Source organism: Cheilinus undulatus, linkage group 10 (assembly GCF_018320785.1).
Source record: "Cheilinus undulatus linkage group 10, ASM1832078v1, whole genome shotgun sequence".
NCBI lineage: Eukaryota > Metazoa > Chordata > Actinopteri > Labriformes > Labridae > Cheilinus > Cheilinus undulatus.
In genome coordinates, this window is record NC_054874.1 from 4,860,970 (window position 1) to 4,880,003 (window position 19,034).

The following is a 19,034-nucleotide window of genomic DNA, read 5'->3' on the forward strand; positions in this document are numbered from 1 at the left end:
ACATCTGTTGTGGCAGCACAAGTCAGAAAGTCAGGGAAGTCTTTCGGGGACTGAATGTCATTTGACTGGAGGACAGATGGTCATGTCTCTGCAAGATGTACCAACTTTGCTGCAATAAGTTTTTACCAATCCTGCAACATTATCGACTTTAAATCTGACTAAAATGCTGTTTGTTCATGCTGGAACACACTTTATTAATATTTAATACAACCGAATTGTGAGATTACCTAATGCATTTTACAGCTGTGATGGTAAATACAACTTATATCCAGCCAGCAGTAATAACAGAAAACCTAAAATGTTAAATTGCTTCCTTTAGATCGACCATGAATTTTTCATTTTGCCTGCAGGATTTACATGATTGCAGAAAGTAACACAATTTGGTGGCACTTAACTAGAGGATCATGGCTATCAATATTAGATGAACAAGTTCTCCCCTAAGTTAATGAAATTCCTGGATGCATGCCCTTATTAGGAGAAGAGACCGATAAGAAATAAATCTGACCTCTTGTTCCTTTAGCATGAACAGGAACACCATGTTTCATTAAGTCTGCCCTGAAAGTTTTCTGCTGTCTTGTGGTAACAACAGAACTTATCTACAAGCATTGAATAATGACTCAAATCATAGCCCCAGTTCGAAAAAAATTGGGGCACTGTAACATGTAAATAAAAACAGAATGCAATGATTTTTAAATCTCATAAACCCATATTTTATTCACAATAGAAAATTAACAACACATCAGATGCTGACACCGATCAGCATGTCCCAAAAAAGAAGGGATGGGCCGAAAAGGCAGGAGTTTTAAGTGAGGTATAAGAATGCCCAAATCTAAAACAGTGGAGGTCGGGTCGCGGGGGCAGCAGCCTAAGCAGGGAAACCCAGACTCCCCGGCTACTTCGTCCAACTCTTCCCGGGGATCCCAAGGCGCTCCCAGCTGAGAGACATAGTCTCTCCAGCATGTCCTGGGTCTTCCCTGAGGCCTCCTCCCAGTGGGACCTGCCTGGAACACCTCACCAGGGGGGCGTCCAGGAGGCTTCCGGACCAGATGCTGAGCCACCTCATCTGGCTCTTCTCGACGTGGAGGAGCAGCAGCTCTACTCCAAGTCCCTCTCGGGTGGCCGAGCTTCTCACCCTATCTCTAAGAGAGAGCCCAGACACCCTGCAGAGGAAACTCATTTCGGTCGCCTGTATCTGCAATCTCGTTCTTTTGGTCACTACCCACAATTCTTGACCATAGGTGAGGGTAGGAACGTGGATCGACCGGTAAATCGAGAGCTTCGCCTCACAATTCAGCTCCTTCTTCACCATGACAGACCCACGCAGAGACTGCATCACTGCTGACGCAACACTGATCCGCCTGTCAATCTCCCACCTATTCTTCCCTCACCCGTGAACAAGACCCTGAGTAACTTGAACTCCTTCACTTGGGGCAGGATCTCATTCCCAACCTGAAGAGGGCATTCCGCCCTTTACCGACTGAGGACCATGGCCTCACATTTGGGGTTGCAAATATTTGCCCTCTTCCCTTTAGTTGACAGGACACAGCATCTGTGGTTTCCAAAAAGAAATTTCAAATTTTGATTCATCTGAAGAATCAGAACAGTTTTCCATTTTGCCCCAGTCCATTTTAAATGAGCCTTGGCCCAGAGAATTTAGTCTTGGTTCTGAATTATGGTTCACATATAATGGCCATCGGCATCCTTATCTGTGCACCCTTTCTGCAAAAAAGTCACATGGCATAAAATGGCGCAAGCTTACCCCAGACTGCATCACCAGAAAGTGGCACAGTGGATTCGTCTATCCAAGCCTTGGCAGCACCAGTACTTTCCTAAAAGAATTTCAAATTTTGTTTAATCCCACTACAGAACAGTCTTCCATTTTGCCTCAGTCTATTTTAAACAAGATTTGACCCAGAGAAGACAGGCCTGCTTCCTGATTGTGTTCCCTTAAGGCTTCTTCTAGGCATAATACAGCTTTGGCTGTCATTTGTGGATGACATAGTGAACTGTGTTGACAGACAATGATTTGTGAGGTGTTCCTGAGCCCACGCAGTGATTTCCAGTGCCTGTTTTTAGTGCAGTGCCACCTGAGGACCTGTAGATCACAAGCATTCAGTATTGACTTTGGGCTTTACTCCTTGTGTTCAGAGATTTTTCCAGATTCTCTTGATCTTTTGATGATATTGTGGACTGTAGATGGTGAGATTCAAAGTCTTTGCAATTTAAACATTTTTCTGAAACTGTTCCACAGTTTTGAGTCACATTTTTTGCAGATTGGCGAACCTCTACCCAGCTTTACTTCTGAGAGACTCTGCCCTTTCTACAATGCTCCTTTTATACCCAGTCATCACCTGACATATAGCCAAATAACCTAATTAGTTGCAAAATGCTCCTAAAGCTGTTCTTATTAGCACCACTTACTTTTCCAGCCTTTTGTTGCCTGTCCCTTCTTTTTTGAGCTGCTGCCATCAAATTCAAAATGAGCTAACATTTTTTATCAAATGGTCTCAGCTCCAACATCTGATATGTTCGTTATATTCAATTGTAAATATGAGCTTGCAAATCCCTGCACCCTTTTTTTTTTTTTTTTTTTTTTTTTTTTTTTACATTTTACACAGTGTACCAACTTTTTTGGAACTGGGGTTGTAATTGGAGTCATTATTGGATGGTTGTGACATATCTCTATAATTTGTGAGACTTTTGAATATAGATAGAAACAGGCAGGTCCCGTTCCAGTGTTTTTCACTGAAGTTGGGGTCCCTGCAGTGGTGGCGTTAATATTTGCATTGTTCTAAGTGTTTGTAGTTGAAATAGCATGTTGTCCACTGAGGCAGTTTCTCTGATGAAAAGAGATGGGGTTCTTTATTGCCTCAGGACAAGCACTCTAGAAGTACCATATCTCATTTTCTTTGTGGTAACTTTGGGGACTTTTAGAAGGCAAGCTGCAGAGGGCCTGAGGGTGTACGTGAGGGGACAGAAAATGATAGACGATGTGGGATGCAGGGAGGAGTCAAAACATTTAGTGCCTTTAAAACCTTGAGGAGGACCGCATTATGTTGCAACCTGCAGCAACACATACATTTTTGATGGAAAAATTTTCTGCACCGACAACCTCAGTCCCTCCTTTTTGTTTATGTCTATTTCTTTTCAACACTATTAGAGAGGAGGTAAACATAGAGCAGACAGCAGACATATTCAACAAACATCTGTTGCAAAGTTTCCCATTTGCATTCAGTTTTAATTAGTGCACCTTCTCAGTGGAAGGTATTTATTATTAAAGCCTCTTCTGACTTGTTTTGTGAGGTGTGATGTTTCCCTGCTTTGTATATTCGTGTTTATGTTTGTTCTTCATAAATTAAGCAGTTTTTCCTCTTACTCTATATCATGATTTTTAAATGGAGAATTCAATGTCAAGTTTTACAGCAGTAGTTCTACTCGAGGGTACCTGAAAGCACCACCAGTGTGATACAAAGCTGCAATGACACTTATTGCTGCAACAAATTTCAAAGTATTTACACTCCACAGAGTGCAGAATGAGAGTCTGGCTTTCTTCTTCAAGGTTAAGCATTAAACATCTGTAGTATTTGTAGAATTTCATGAAGTTTGGCTCTGAAACCTGAATGGCTTTCAAGTCCTTCAGCATGGTGGTTACGCACTCATTCATTAGATAAGTTTCTTAAAGAGAAACTTAAGGCCGGCTCAGACTACACAAATTCAGCCAGATTGAAGCCCGACTGCAATGTCACAGCTCATCGTCAAAACTCGGGCCCGATTTAGAGAGTCAGAAACGACAAACGGTCTTGTAGTGTGACATAATTAACAACCCATCCAAGACACCCAACGACCACAATTGAACAAGACTAGCATGTCAGAATTTTTCATACAAGTTTGAGTCCCAATTGTGAGATGCAAAATTGAAAATATGAAATTCAAACACAGATTAATATCTTTTCCCACATTCCTGACTTTTTATCTAATTATTTTTACTCCTTACTTTTTCAGATTTTATGATTTAACGAGGATATCTAAAATCATCAAGGATAAGTTCACATTTTTATACTTGAGGAAATCTGCAGACCTCATACTGATGGGCCAGTTAGAACAGAAATATGATATAATCTTGGAGGCCGGATTTAACTGTTCCCTGGGCTGGATTTGCCCCCAAGCCTTGAGTTTGAAACCCCTGCCTTAGAAATAACATGGAAAGGGCTGGGAGGGGCAGGATATAAGAAACAGCCAACTGTTCAATAGGAAAGACAGTTTAAATGTGGAAATGGGGATACATGGTCGTGCAGAAGACACAAGTTTGTAGCAGTACTACATTACCCACAATCCTTGAGTCACAGCAACACCTCTGGTTGGTGGATCCATGAAATGCTACTATCCCCTGCTACAAATGAAGCCTAGCGTTACTTTACTGCATTGACTTTGCTGTCATATAATATCACTGTCTTTTCCTGAGTATTTCCATCTTTCAGTATTTTAACTGCCTTCACCATCATCCATGTCCTTCCTTTTCCTTTAACCATGCAATTAAGACATCTGTATCTCAGTTTGTTTTGTCTTTCTGTTTGATTATCAAGACCTTCTCTGTCTAGTTTATTGCTAATCTGTTCTTTGTTTTTTATGAAATCCCTGAGTTCTTGCTTTTGCTATGTCTGTTAAAGCACTTTGTAAACATTTGTTTTAAAGGTGCTATATAAATGAAGTTATTATTATTATTATTATTATTATTATTATTATTATTATTATTATTATTATTAGTTCATGCAGGATATGGTAGTCATACGCCCAGCCGAGTTCAGCTGATTATTGCCAGCTCCCACAGCCAATCAGAGCTCTTTCTCACAACACAGCGTTGTAATTAAATATGACTAATCCCTATCTCTAATCTCTGCTCGCATTAGAGCTGATGCATCGCGCTGCTGCTTGTGAAGCTTCACCTCCGCCACCCCAGCCTCCTCCTTTATAGCATACAGCTTGTTGCATCCTCATTCAGATTCATGCTACTATGGATTAATTGCTTTTGAACTAATTTTATTGCATGTGTCTCTTCAAATGGGGGTTTCCAGCCATGCCCCCATGACTTCCTGGAAAGTCAACGTATGCTGCTTGACTAACCCAGGTAGCATCTTTTAAGCAGAGCTTTCTCCACTGAGTAACAATGTACATGCATTTTGAACTACAATGGTGAAATGTATGACAAAAGTGACAAAAGTTAACGATTGTGCAAAACCCAGGCTGTAACCATTGAGCTCTTGCACCAGATCAACCATAGATGTCTCTTTTTAACTAAAAGTGCAGAATTAAACACTTTGTGCCAAATTTGAAGATTTGGACTAGGTACTACAAAATCTCCATAAACATGTGTCACATCTACTCAGTTTCATATACCATAGGTTCACGTAGCCCTGCACCAACACAAAAAGTGAACAGCACCTCCGGAAAATATGACAACGTTTCTGGCATTCCCTTTAGAAGAAACCCTTCCTCTTCTTCCGTCTCTGATTCAGCAGGTTTCCATTCCCTCTCCTCTGATGTCTCCTCTCTTTCCTTCTTTGCAATAATTGTGTACATAAAAGCAGAGAATGTTGCTGGACTATAAACTGTACGTAACCAGCATTGAAATTTCACTGCCTAAATACACTTTACATCCAAGTAATAGCAGAAATGAAAAATAAAACAATATGAGGACATGCTTTGGAAAGGTAATAACTGCTTTTAAGAAAGCAACTGCAACCACTGTACAAGTATTTATTAGATGCCCTTTACTGCAGCATCACAAAGCACTCATGGGGTGCACTGTCTCCTAAATTCTCCAAGACAACAATGAGCATTTAGTCATAACTAAAGCGGTCATAGACGTGTAGATTTGTGGGATGTTTTGAGATAAAAGCAGACCCTCTTGGGTTAATTAAATGGTACTGAAAAGTTGGAAAATGTGCTATTAAAGCAGCGCAGTGCATCAGATGTACCTTTCATTTTGCCTCATGACACGATAATTATTAGGAACTTCAACTTGTCCTGCAGAGAACAAAGCAGTGCATTTCTCACATACCTTATTGAGGTCTCACAGCATTCCCAGGATCCCATACTGCGGTTACGCCATTTAATCAAGTGAATTTCTCCACACAAATATTGGTTCCATTTCCAGCTCTGTGAAAGCCGGCGTTGCCATCATAGCTAGGGAGAATAAACAAAGACTTTGGATTTACTCAGTCTTGCTCCCACAGCCATGCCACTACCCTCTTTGTTTTTCATGCAGCTGCAGGTGCACATTTTGCTTTTAATGACCTTAAATATGTAGCATTCACAAATACACAAAATTATAATAATCATCTGTATTCAGACAACAGATCATCCTTATAAACTACTCTAGACTTCAATCACTTTGGTTGATTCGTCTGCTAATAAAAGTCGGGTGATGGTAGAAGGGGGCTGTAATTTTGTAAGGGAACAAAGAAATTCCTCACCTTAACTTTGCCAGGTGCCTCCGGCTAATGCATCTCATCCCTAATCGAGGGTCCCTTCCCATTCACTGAGTCAATACAAACGACTTTAATACTCAAAACATTATTATTTCGAATCATTGTCAAAAAGAGCGGGATAAATCACTGACTTATGCCCCGTTAATGTCAGAAAATTGCCCCATGCTTTCTGCGTTATTGACAGTTAGGAGCCTGAAAACAAGTAATGCTAATGACATAATCTGGCCGTGACCACAACACCCCTCCTGCCTCCCTCTCTTCCTCCAGCGTAGACAAACGGGCTCATCTGTACTGGATCATTTGCTGTCTCCTGATACACTGCGGTTTATAGCCAATTATCTCCTGCGATCCATTATCGATTACAGCGTTATCTTTCTTGCATTGCTTAATCTTTTGGCACAGGAACACAGCGGCTCACTGGGTGGTGTTGGTGGGGGTGGGGGGGTGGGGGGGTGGATACAAACTGCTCAGCAGTGGCAACAGTAGTGAAGATGGATGTGTGCTCATTTGCTTGTAGATGTGTACAGTTAAATTCAAACCCATTCAGACTGTAGCAGGAAAGGCAGGGTTGTTTTTAATTCGCAGCACTCACTGTTGGCATTAAAAACTACAACAGCCAATTTATCTGAGTGAGCTCTAAACCTCTGATATTAGCCTGAGTGACTGATTTCCTCTCAGGATAATACAACAGTGCTCGTGTTTGCTTCCCTGTGTGAAACACCACGGTCTACAATAAAAGCAAAGCAATAATGATTTTTTTTGTTTCTCTTTTTCCAGTTGGGTTAATAACTTTGGTCACGAGGGTCTCGGCCTCCTCCTGGATGCCCTGGAGAAGCTGCTGGACAAGAAACAGTAAGTGACCTCATCCCATTTTTTTTCTAATGCTATTAAAGGCCCAGCTTCTTTTTAGTCCAATAATCACAATAACATGTCCTCTTATTTTATAGGCAAGAAAGCATCGACAAAAGGAACCAGCACAAACTCATACAATGTTTAAAAGCCTTCATGAACAACAAGGTTTGTATGAATCAACAAAATTAGCCCATGTCACCTACATGATGAAGTACACAACCCTAATTCTAAAAAAAAAAGTGTATAAAATGTAAATAACATAAAAATGCAATGATTTGCAAATCACATAAATCCATATTTTATTCACAATACAATAAAAGATGTTGAAACAGACATTTTAAAATAGGGGATAGGACCATGTTTTACCATTGGGTTGCATCCCCTCTTCTTTTAATAACAGTCTGTAAACGGGGAAGTCATAAGAGGAATGTTGTCCCATTCTTGTATGATGTAGGATTCTAGCTGTGCAACAGTCCTGGGTCTTCTTTGCTTTTTCGTTTTATGATGTTTCAAATGTTTTCTATTGGTGATTGGTCCTGGACTCTTCTACTGTGAAGCTATGCTGTTGTGATGGATGTGGTTTACGTTATCTTGCAGAAATAGTCAAGGCCTTCTCTGAAAGAGACGTGTGGATGAAAGCATAGTTGCTCTAAAGTTTCTATCTACTCTTCATCATTGATAGCTCCTTTCCAGATGTGTAAGCTGCCCACGCAGTAGGCACAAGCACAATCCCATACCATCAAAGATGCAGGCTTTTGAACTTTTTAACCCCCTACATCTTCAGTCCACAGGACATGGGGTCCAAAAAGACATTTCACATTTGGATCCATCTGACCACAGAACAGTTTTCCATTTGCCTCAGTTCGTTTTAAATGGACAGAGAAGACGGTGGCATCTCTGGATCCTGTTCACATATGGCTTCTTCTTGCATGATCCAGCTTTAACTTACATTTGTGGATGGCATGGCCAACAGTGTTGGAGTGTTCCTGAGACCATGCAGTGATTTCCAGTGTAGAATCATGCCTGTTCTTAATGCAGTGCTGCCTGAAGACCCCAAGATCACAGATACCCAATTTTGACCTTCAGCCTTGTCCCTTGCTCACAGATATTTCTCCAGATTCTCTGAATCTTTTGGTGATACTATGGACTGTAGATGGTGGGATATTCAAAGTCTTCAAAATTTTATGTTGGGGAACATTCTCCTGAATTGCTTTCGTAACTTTTAGAAGACATTTTTGCAGTTTGGTGAACCACTGGACATTTCCTCTGGACAAAAATGCTGCTTTATACTAAGTCATGTTACTGACATGTTCCCATTAGCCTAATTAGTTACGTTTTGGGATGTATTGCTGCCATCAAATTCAAAATGAGCTGATATTTTCAGAAATGCTAAAATATCTCAGTTTCAACTTCTTTAATGTTGTTTTGTATTAATAGGAATAAAATACGGGTTTATGTGATATTTAAATCATTGCCTTCTGTTTTGATTTGCATTTTACACAGTGTTCCAACTTTTTTTGGAATTGGGGTTGCATTTCTTTGATGCATTCTAAAATAAAGTTATTTAGTTGTAATCCTGTAAAGTTAATCAAGTGTAAATTTGCCGGTAGAGTGGTGAAGGCCCCTAGAGAAATGAACCATTTCCTCCTTCTGTCCACCATTAAACTAAGGTGTTCTAATAATAGCTCACATAGCCAGGATTCGAAGCCTTATTTCAGTGTGGACTGTGACAAGCCTGGGATAATGGGACAGTGAAGTGAGGCTAATTTTACCATTTGAAGCCCACACTCTCAGGTCTTTTAATTATCCTTTTTGGGAAGGTCTGGCTCATTTCTCAAAAAGTGGCAAGCTTTTCAGGATAGATGAACTATTGATATTGCCCTTCTCTGCATTAATCCCCACATGTGGTCATTCCTTAAGATGTGCGGAGACTAAAAAGTACATGAGACTATATGCATTTGTCCCAGAAGTCCTGTCCTGAATTGAATTAATTCATCATCCTCTCCATTTACTCCCATGGCCTCGTTGTCCCTACTTAAAAGCAAATTAAGGCTAACTTTAACCCACGCACATTACAGCTTCTTTGTACAATTTTTTACAAGTGAAAGACTGTCTTCATGAATGCAAATGCTCTCATTATTTATACCCAATGGACCTTTTCCCCATCCTACCTCCTCTCTTCCATGTCTTGTAGTATGGACTGCAAAGGATCCTGGGAGACGAGCGGAGCCTGTTGCTACTGGCACGAGCGATTGATCCCAAACAGACCAACATGATGACTGAGATCGTCAAAATTCTCTCTGCTTTTTGTATCATTGGAGAAGAAAACATGTAAGTTATCCAATGTTGTTTTCACATTGCTGATTTATTCTTATCTAGTAAACCATTAAAAATGCATGTTTCAACCACAGCTGCAAGAAGTTGCAGCTGTGAAGAGACTGAAACCAGTGCCCAATGAATAGAGGGGAAATGGATTAATTATTGAAGCCAAGAAAGTGAAAAAGTCAAACAAAAAGTCTAAGTTTAAGAACAAACTCAGATCCTAATTCCATAAACTGCATCGCAGGTCAAATAAGATAAAATATACACTCTGCTGTCAGCATTTCTAGTGCAACTCTGTTATCAGGAGATTTACTGGCCCTATTTCAACAACAGAAAGAACACAGTGTTTTCTAGGAGCATTATGAGTTGTAGTGTGCCCGAAAGCTCCATTAAGTTGTCACAATACCAGAATTTTGGATTTCAATTGTCAAAAGTTTTTTTTTTTTTTTTTTTCCTAACCTGCCCTCAAGAGAAGTTCACTAAACAGAAAACACATACCAACATTTGAGAAATTGTCTTAAGCAGTGGTTCCTAACCTTTTTCCTTAGGACCCCCTACCTGTATTGAGGAAAAGCTGAGTCCACCAAGGGCCCACAAGGAAAAATGAATGTCAATGTTAACGCTTTTTTTAAACATCCCTACATGATAGACCCACATACACATTCATCCATCCATTCATCCATCCATCCATTCATCCATCCATTCATCCATCCATCCATTCATTCATCCATCAATTCATCCAGCCATTAATCCATCCATTCATTCATTCATTCATTCATTCATTCATCCATCCATCCATCCATCCATCCGTCCAATCATCATCCATAATCTATCCATCCATCCATCCATCCATCCATCCATACATCCACACAGACAGACAGATAGATGATAGATTATAGATCGATAGATAGAAAGAGAGAAAGATAAATGCAACAGATTTCAGTCTTCACTTGAAGTAGTCTTGCTGCTCCTTAAACTTATCTCTTTATTTTCTTCATCATCTCCACCAAAACACATAGCTGACACTGACTGTATGTAAAAATGTTGATAATAGATTTAAGTTTTAATTCGGAGAATGCATGCAGAGAGAGGTTAGTATTGGTCGCTATCTCTAAGCCCTTTATCCCATTTTAAACATGTTTGGTGCATCCTGTGTGTGGAGAAAGCTCAGTTCATAAACAGTAATCCCAGTTACAATCAGCTAAACACCAGTAGGTAATCATTATTAGTGAGAAACCCAGTATCTGGTAATATGGATGACCCTACCTGCATTTATTTCTTACTTGCCCTCCATTTCAGGTTTTATAGAAGTGTTCAGTATTCACAGTGGAGTAGCGGACACATTTCCCTATTTTTCTCCCTAAATCACAGCTGATATGGAAACAGCACAACACCATTTCAAACATTCTGACGACAAAAATGCACTGATGAAAGAGATACGGACCATCTCCGCTCTGTTTACACGCTCCGTAATGTTTCTGAAACAGCATGAGGGAAGGAGGCGGCAGCTTCTCCTCGTAAACACTGATATATCACTATTGCTCCAATCTTCTCCCACATGGGTGGCTTCTACATACTCAGACAGAGACCGGACCACATGCATATGTGCCTACCCACTGAGAGCATAAACCCAGACAGTACGGTCATCGGGGTCCAGTGATGAACTCAAGTCTCTTTAAAGCGTGGAGCTAGTCAGTCCTGTTTGTCAGGGACACCCCACCTGGCTGGCAGTTCATAAATTGGATTTTAGGGAGTGTTTTTATTGTTCCCCACCAGGCTGGACTAGAATAGCAATGGCACTTCAAAGTCAGTCTGTACGCAGGGATGGAAATAAACAACCCCCTGAATTCTGTTGGGGAAGTCAAGTTCAGCAGTGTGTCTCACATCTCTGACCACCCTAATAGGCCTTTATGTTTTTGTTGTTTTGACTTTGCACAATTTCCAGTATTTGCAAAGAATGCAGGGACAGAGGTAGAGGGGAGTCTGAATCTTAGATAAACATCAGTAAATTCAGTTCATTTTTTTAGTTAATTCCCAGAGCAATCTCTTTTATCTATGAGCTTGGTTTTATTCCTTTTTTTTAATCACCTCAGGATATAAAAACACATTCTGAAAATGTGGATGCTTACTTCAAAACAAGAAAATCCTGATTTAAAACAGAAACAGCAGCTTTGGCCTCCAACAATGATACAACTAGGTAATTGTGATTAAATGATTATTGCGTAGCATGCCATGTTCTTATGTAGTAAATGCTTCTTTTGTTTTTTTGCACCTTGAGTTCATCGTCAGTAATCAAAAGCATTTTCTTTTTATGCTTTAAAATAGTCATTTTTATCATAATATGTGAATTTTTTAAATGTATTTGTGTAAAACGCCGTTACTTCAAGGTGTTTAAGTTCAAGTCAAATAGATGCATTTTTAATTTCTGTCAAAATCTGTCATTTTTGCAGTTTAAGTTAGAGAGTTGAATTTAACTCTGGGTCCTTGTGTATTTGGTACCAGCCAGAATTGGCTAGGGTTAAAATATTAGAATTAAATTAACAATAGATAAGATGAAAATTTAACACTGGTTTACACTGTATAGTGTTATTTCAGTTTAACACACAGGTCAATAAACTCTGAAGAGTGTTGAAATTACTCCCGATAACACTGATAGTTTACTCTTATGTTAAAACAAATTAAAACTACACAGCAAAATCTTCAGTGTTAATTCAACTCACATAATGTTAAATTTAGTGTAGATAACTTTCACATGTTTCTAAGTTTTCTAATAGTGTTAGACTTAACACTCAGAGTATTATTGTATACATTTTAGTGTAATTATAACACTACAATACTATACCTTTCTCACTGGAGGTGTTTTTTGAAGCATTCTGTGAAACAAGCCATTTTCAGATTTTCCCCTCATGATGTCATGATGGGAGTGGCTCTCCTCTCAGCTGCCAGCTGAGAGGAGAGCCACATCCATTAAGCCATATCCATTTCCTTAAAGGAGCGGAGACAAGGGGCGGAGTCAGACAACTCATTAACATTTAAAGTCACAGACACAGGAACAGCTTGTTCTGAAAAGGTCTGAAATAGAGGGGTTTTTTAGACATGCAAAAATCCAATACTGGAGGGTTTTTCCGCAACAACCTTCACAGGCATGTTTTGGAAACCTCTCAGAGTAATATGAACTTGGCTTAAAGGGATACTGCAACATTTTGGCAAATTCGCCCATTGCCATAATTCCTATAGTCTTAGTAATAGGTTCGTTACCTTCAGTTGTTGATGCAAGCTATTTTTAGATTGGCGCTGCAGAGTTCGGACCTGCTGTGCCAATTCAATGTAAGCAGACGGTATTTTGGCTTTCCCTCATCAAACTCATCAAATACACAATCCAACAACTCCAAAACGCTCTCGTGGTCAAGTTGTGACCTGTACATTCACCACGCTATGAAATAATCATGGAACATTACGAGACGGAGATGTTTTAAAGCTAAATGCAAAGCCAGAACTACACTCCAGACATGGCTGCTGCACTGTGTCACTCCGCCCAGTGGTTTATTCAAGAAATAGTTCCGAGTATTCGCTTCATGTGTCGTAATGTTACATAATTATATGTTATTATTTCATAGCGTTGTAAATGTACAGGTCACAATTTGTCCACGAGAGCGTTTTGGAGTTGTTGGATTGTGTATTTGATGAGTTTGATGAGGGAAAGCTGGAATACCGTCTGCTTACATTGAGTTGGCACAGCAGGTCCGAACTCGGCAGCTTGCAATGACAACTGAAGGTAATGAACCTATTACTAAGACTATAGGAATTATGGCAATGGGCGAATTTGCCAAAATGTGGAAGTGTCCCTTTAAAGGGCTTAAATATGTGACCTTAAGTTTTTTCTGACCTTAAGTTTCAATTACAAGTAGAAAACACAAATTGACCAACAAAATTTGTGGTCCAATATTAAGTTTGCACAAATCCAGCACTTTGCATTTATTATGAACAAAACAGCCTCATTGCAATAAGCATCTATTACTGTTGCAGTGTTCACACACATTTATGCTAACAGCAGAACCCAGTTACAATAAATGTTTGTGAAGTGTCACCAATAAATTCTGCATGCTAAAGTGGCCAGTGGGTGTTGCTGCACTACCTGCCACAGCTGAAATTATTTGACTTTAAAGGGGTAGGATTAAATAAGTTTTTTACTTCTTCCTACTCCTTTTCGAACATGTAATCGTGCGACAAAAGCAAGACATTGTCAACAGTCTATCGTTTTTGTATTTTTGCATACACATAGCTGACTGTATTTGTTTATGGTGACTATCCCTGATTGTTTTTTATTTTTTTTATTTTTTATTATAATTTTATTTTTATTTTTTTACATGTTTGAAAATAAAGAATAAAGAAAGAATAGTGAAATCCCCCTGCATTTGGCTGGTTGGTAGTTGCAAATATCAATCCCTGTCTGTATGTAGGAATGAGGCAAAGAATTAAAGCCACTGCCACAAACTGCTCGTTAACTCAGAACAACTGATCATCTATCCAACTCAGTGAACAACTTCACTCATGGTGCAAAAGTGCTTAAATCAAAAATAACATCAGAAACATGGGTAAAGAAATTCCAGCAGTGATTCAGTACAGCAGACAACATATAAACATGTCATAGAAATACTCTGCCCAAGGGCATCATGGGAAAACTCCGCCTACAATTTTTACTGTGTAGATTATCTAAGATCTAAAATCATTGAGTCATTGTGTTTGATTATCTTGAGCTCAGTATTGATTAAATTAATCATGATTTGTCTCTCTTTGTATTTCCATCTGTAAGTTTGTGTTTTTTGCTGCTGCCTGTCTTGGCCAGGTCTCCCTTGAAAAAGAGGTTTTTAATCTCAATGGGACCAACCTGGTTAAATAAATAAATAAATAAATAAATAAATAAAATAAATAAATAAAATAAAAAATGATTATAATACTTGCAATTAGGCAGCCCTACTCTGGAGTTTTATGACAGAAGATTTCAATCTTTCACTGAAAATCATTGACGATGAGCTTGATCCAAAGTATTTATTTTAGAATATAGTATTACCAAAGGCCGATCCATTTATTTCCTTCCTAAGCATTTGAAACTGTATTTGTCAATACACAAAGAAAGAAGTACATGTTACAGAGAACTTCTAATTAGGGCAAAAATATAAATATAGTCTGCAGCAGTCACTAATTTAACACTCTGGCAGACTTGATGCTTGCACACAACCGCTCATTCTCACTCTGTTTCAAAGTGTTCAGAAATAGGATGCAGTAAACATGGAAATCTTCTCCATGATCAGAGCCCTGCATTAAAACGTACGCATCCTGTAGAAATGACATCCAAAGTAGCTGAGGCGTCACTTTTCCTGCTTAGAAAAAAATCTGCCAACCGATGTTGTGACGCTGGCTCGTGTTCAACACCCTCTTCAGCTGACAGCATCAAAAGGGAACACGACAAGTTAAGCAGATCTATCTCGCCTGTTCTGAAACGTTGTCTGAACCGGCTTTAAAGCTCCTCAGTATGCAGCTCCCCATGCTTGTCTGTGACTTTGTAACCCCTATCACAGAGCACGGCGGTTCCATTTATCTCTGTGTCAGGCTTATTCCACACATACGGTCCTTTTGGTCAGACACATGATCGCGCCCCCTGCTCACAAAAGAACCCTGCTTTTACTTTGTCATCTGAAATTTACTTTCTGAGGTGATATAAGGCTATAAAACTGGCAACAGTCAGCCTGTGGGTGAGCTCACATGTTCGCACATGCATAAATTCACCGATCCCTGACATTTTAACATTTGGCCTTGTGTGACTTTTATTTATAAGTTAGCTGATTTATTCCAACAGTGGGGGAAAACTTGTATATCAGGATCTTTTATACTCATAGGAGTAAAAAGGTTGTGTCTCAACTGATGAAGGCAGCACAGTAAATGTGGCTTTGCAGTGACAGAAAGACCACCTATTTCCTATTATTACCTACGCGTATAGTAAATCACTGTTTGCATAAGACATCATTTTACCTTGATTGCACTCATTTTGGCGTTTTTGTGTGTACAGCTCCAAATTACTCTTTCACTTACAATTCATGACCTGAAATGTTCTATTTAGCTGAGCTGCCTTTAGCCCTTGTATTACTCTAATTTCCCTACCTTCTCAATAGGTGTTTTTGCACATTAGTCTACAACAAATTGCACCCCCTCTTACCCAGCCAAATACACTCTCCCACAATTGTTTGCAAGTAAAAGGCTGTTTTTTTGTTGATCATCAGCTTAGTAGCAAGAAAAATAAAGTCAAATTAGACGCTGCAGCAGTAGAGCGGATTGCACACAAAGAGATGGAAAGCAGTGGCATTTGTCAGGGCAGCCAAAGACCAGCAGAGCTAATGTCCACACCATCACACAAGGGGAGATAAGATACATGGTGTTTGAGCCGAAAATTGTGGGTAAATGTCCTGTCAGCGAGGTGATAAAAGTGTTTGTTGACTTTTGTGTTGTGCCTGCTCCCCTGTCCTCCCCCGTTTTTTTTTTTCCTTTTCTTCCAGCCTGGATAAGATTCTAGCAGCCATGACCATCGCTGCAGAGAGGAACAACAAAGAGAGGTTTGCTCCAATCGTCGAAGGACTGGAGAACCACGAAGCCCAGCAACTCCAGGTTTGGAATCACACGACAAAAATACAGTTCAGTCAGGATCAATTCCAGTATAAGGAAAGCACAAGACAGGGAGAGAAGCAGCAAGAAAACCCCAAACAACAGAATGGCATTGATCATGTCAGAAGCAGAATGAAGGAGGAACTGAGGTGGAGGAGGAATGCAAGAGAAGCCCATTATCTCCAGGTTTAGAATCACACAACAAAAAGACAGTCCAGTCAGGACCACTTTGTCAATAAACACATGATTTGCAGCTATAAATATTTCTTTATTAACAGTTATTGATTGCTGTTATTCATATTTGGTGGTTTGGCTGCCCCTAATAACAGAATGGCATTGATTAAGCCAGAAGAATAATGAAGGAGGAGCTGGGGTGGAGGAGGGTAGCAAGAGCAACTTTTCCACTGTCCACCTCTCTAAATAAAGGTATAAAAAGACCCACAAAAATATTTTTGAAAAGCCATGCATGTATTGTAGTGAGTGATCAAGTTTCAATTACAACTAGATCAAAATTGGAATTTCAGCTGAAATAGCGTGGGGATGCTGAGAGCTGAATTGTGGAAGAACTGCTGAAAATAGCCAAAAGCACAAAAATAGCTGAAAAGAGCATAAGAATATCATAAAATAGCATAAAGTGGCATACAAGTAGCTGAAATGGCATTCAATAGCTCAAAAAAGGAAAAAGATAGCAGAAAGTAGCCTAATAAGCTGAAAATAGCCTAAAAAGAGCTGAAAGTAGCCTTAAAGAAGCTGAAAATAGCTATATTTTAGAAATTATAAAAGTTAGAAATTAGAAAAGTCATAGCAGTCGAATGACAAAGAAACTGAATTTGTAAAAGTTTAGACGGTGTTGATACGACAAAGTGTAAAGGAGGAAATAGCCAACGCAGAAGAGGAATAATAAGCAAAATGGCTGACACAAATATTAATCATGTGGATGCTCGGCATCCCCACTTAAAACAATTTTTGCCCCCAGCCCCCAAGGCCATAAAAGAATATAATTAAGGCTGTGATTACTGTGCCACTTATTGAAGCCCCTCTGCAAAGACGTACAGCCTGTAACATGAAGAGTAATTCTGTATGGATTTGTTATGAGAACAAATTTTAAAGAATAAACAATTTAGCAGCAGCTCTGTGGACATGAAAACAGCTCAGGGCAACACAGTAGCAGCAGGAAACAGGAAGTGATGCCTTAAGCTCATTGTGGCAGTGGTACTCAGACCTCAGTGTTGATTGGCTAGTACTTGTGTGACATCTAGTTGATCAGATAGAATTGTGGGTGGGAAGCAGCAAAAACCCCAAGAGCAGAGCAGGCATCAGTGACAAAAGAATGACACTGATTAAGTCAGGACCAGGATAAAGGAGGAGCTGGGGTGGAGGAGGGTTGCAATAGCGGCTTGCAGAGAGGGCGGCAGAGTAAAGCCAGGCAAGGGCAGTAATGAAAGCGTGCTTAGAGCAAACAGCTGATGGGACTTGCATGAGGTCAGCTGATCTCAAATATTTTAGAGGCCTGCCTGAACTAATGCTCAATTTTTCAACACTATCTTCAATGAAAAAGGCAATCACTCTATGAAATTACTCCTGCTGAAGGAAAACAGTGATCTACATCAGTAAGTGTTGTTTCTCCTGGGCCACTCAGAAAAATAGAGCACGATAAGGCAACTTCACTTTTGCCTGATACTCCCAGCTGTATCCATATGTGTGCTTCTTTATTTATTCTCTGCGGCCTATAGTTCAGCTGTTAGCCCCACTGCATCTCAGCGCTCCATGCTATTGAAATGCACCCCAGAGCTCCATCGCCACTGCTTTAATCAAAAACACCTGCTTTATGGATCACCTCTACTGAACCACCCCCGCACTTTTAGCAAACACCAGAAAAATGATAATAAAAAAGCAGAGATGTTGCGATTTTTTACAAGCTTTTTGTCTTCCTACTCTTTTTCTCACATTTCTCTCCACCTCTCACTACTGTGCTCATTTTTTCTCACATCTTACAAATACTTCTCCTTACTTTTTTTTTTTTTTTTAAATCCCTGCTGCTGTCAAGTTTTGTCTCAAGGGAGTTGGTGTGAAAGGGCAACTAAAGCACCATACCTGTCTTAATTTTCACTTGTTCTCTTCAGCAGCAGGAATAACTTCACAATGGCAGTGAAAGTGCTTCTTAAAAGATGCCTTTGTGAAAGAAAGCAGGGAATTACTGCAGGAATTACTTTTTTAAGTGCACGGATTTGAAGGAAAAGTCATGAAGGAAACTGATGAGGCGGGCGGTGGAGGCGAAAGTAGATATTCTTTTATTAGGAGGCTGTTGTTTTTCCTTTAAATTTTGCCGTTAATGAAATGAAGCCCTGCTAATTGTGAAGTAAATTAAAATGCTTTGCTGATGCAGGGAGTTCCAGGAAATTAATAGACTTTTTATCCAAAACCTGTGATGGGCTGTTGAAGTAGACTTTGCTAATGTGATTAAAATGTGTTTTGCTGGTGTTTAGGCTACACTTGTCTGCTGAGCATGAGAGAAACTCTGCATTTCAACTTTAATACCGTCCCAGCGGTGGCACTTTTAATTACGATGTTTTGAAGCCCCCCTATGGCACTTCTCTAAACCTAACTCAGACATTCCCCCCACCCCAGCCAACCCTGTCCCCAACTTTGCCTCTTCCCACTCAGCAGAAAATGACCGAGGTATGTTTGAGGTGCTTGATGTAAGTACCAATCTGT

General features: G+C 39.8%; 1 protein-coding gene across 7 annotated transcripts in view; it reads left to right on the forward strand.

Annotated features, from left to right (window-relative positions):
* Positions 1–19,034, forward strand: part of diaph2 (diaphanous-related formin 2) — a 728,830-nt gene that overhangs the window by 206,360 nt on the left and 503,436 nt on the right. For all 7 annotated transcript variants that reach the window (XM_041797008.1, XM_041797014.1, XM_041797011.1 and 4 more), the window contains 4 exons: positions 7,266–7,340; positions 7,436–7,505; positions 9,535–9,671; positions 16,214–16,322. In XM_041797008.1, coding sequence (XP_041652942.1) covers positions 7,266–7,340; positions 7,436–7,505; positions 9,535–9,671; positions 16,214–16,322 — 391 coding nt within the window. The remainder of the gene's footprint in view (positions 1–7,265; positions 7,341–7,435; positions 7,506–9,534; positions 9,672–16,213; positions 16,323–19,034) is intronic.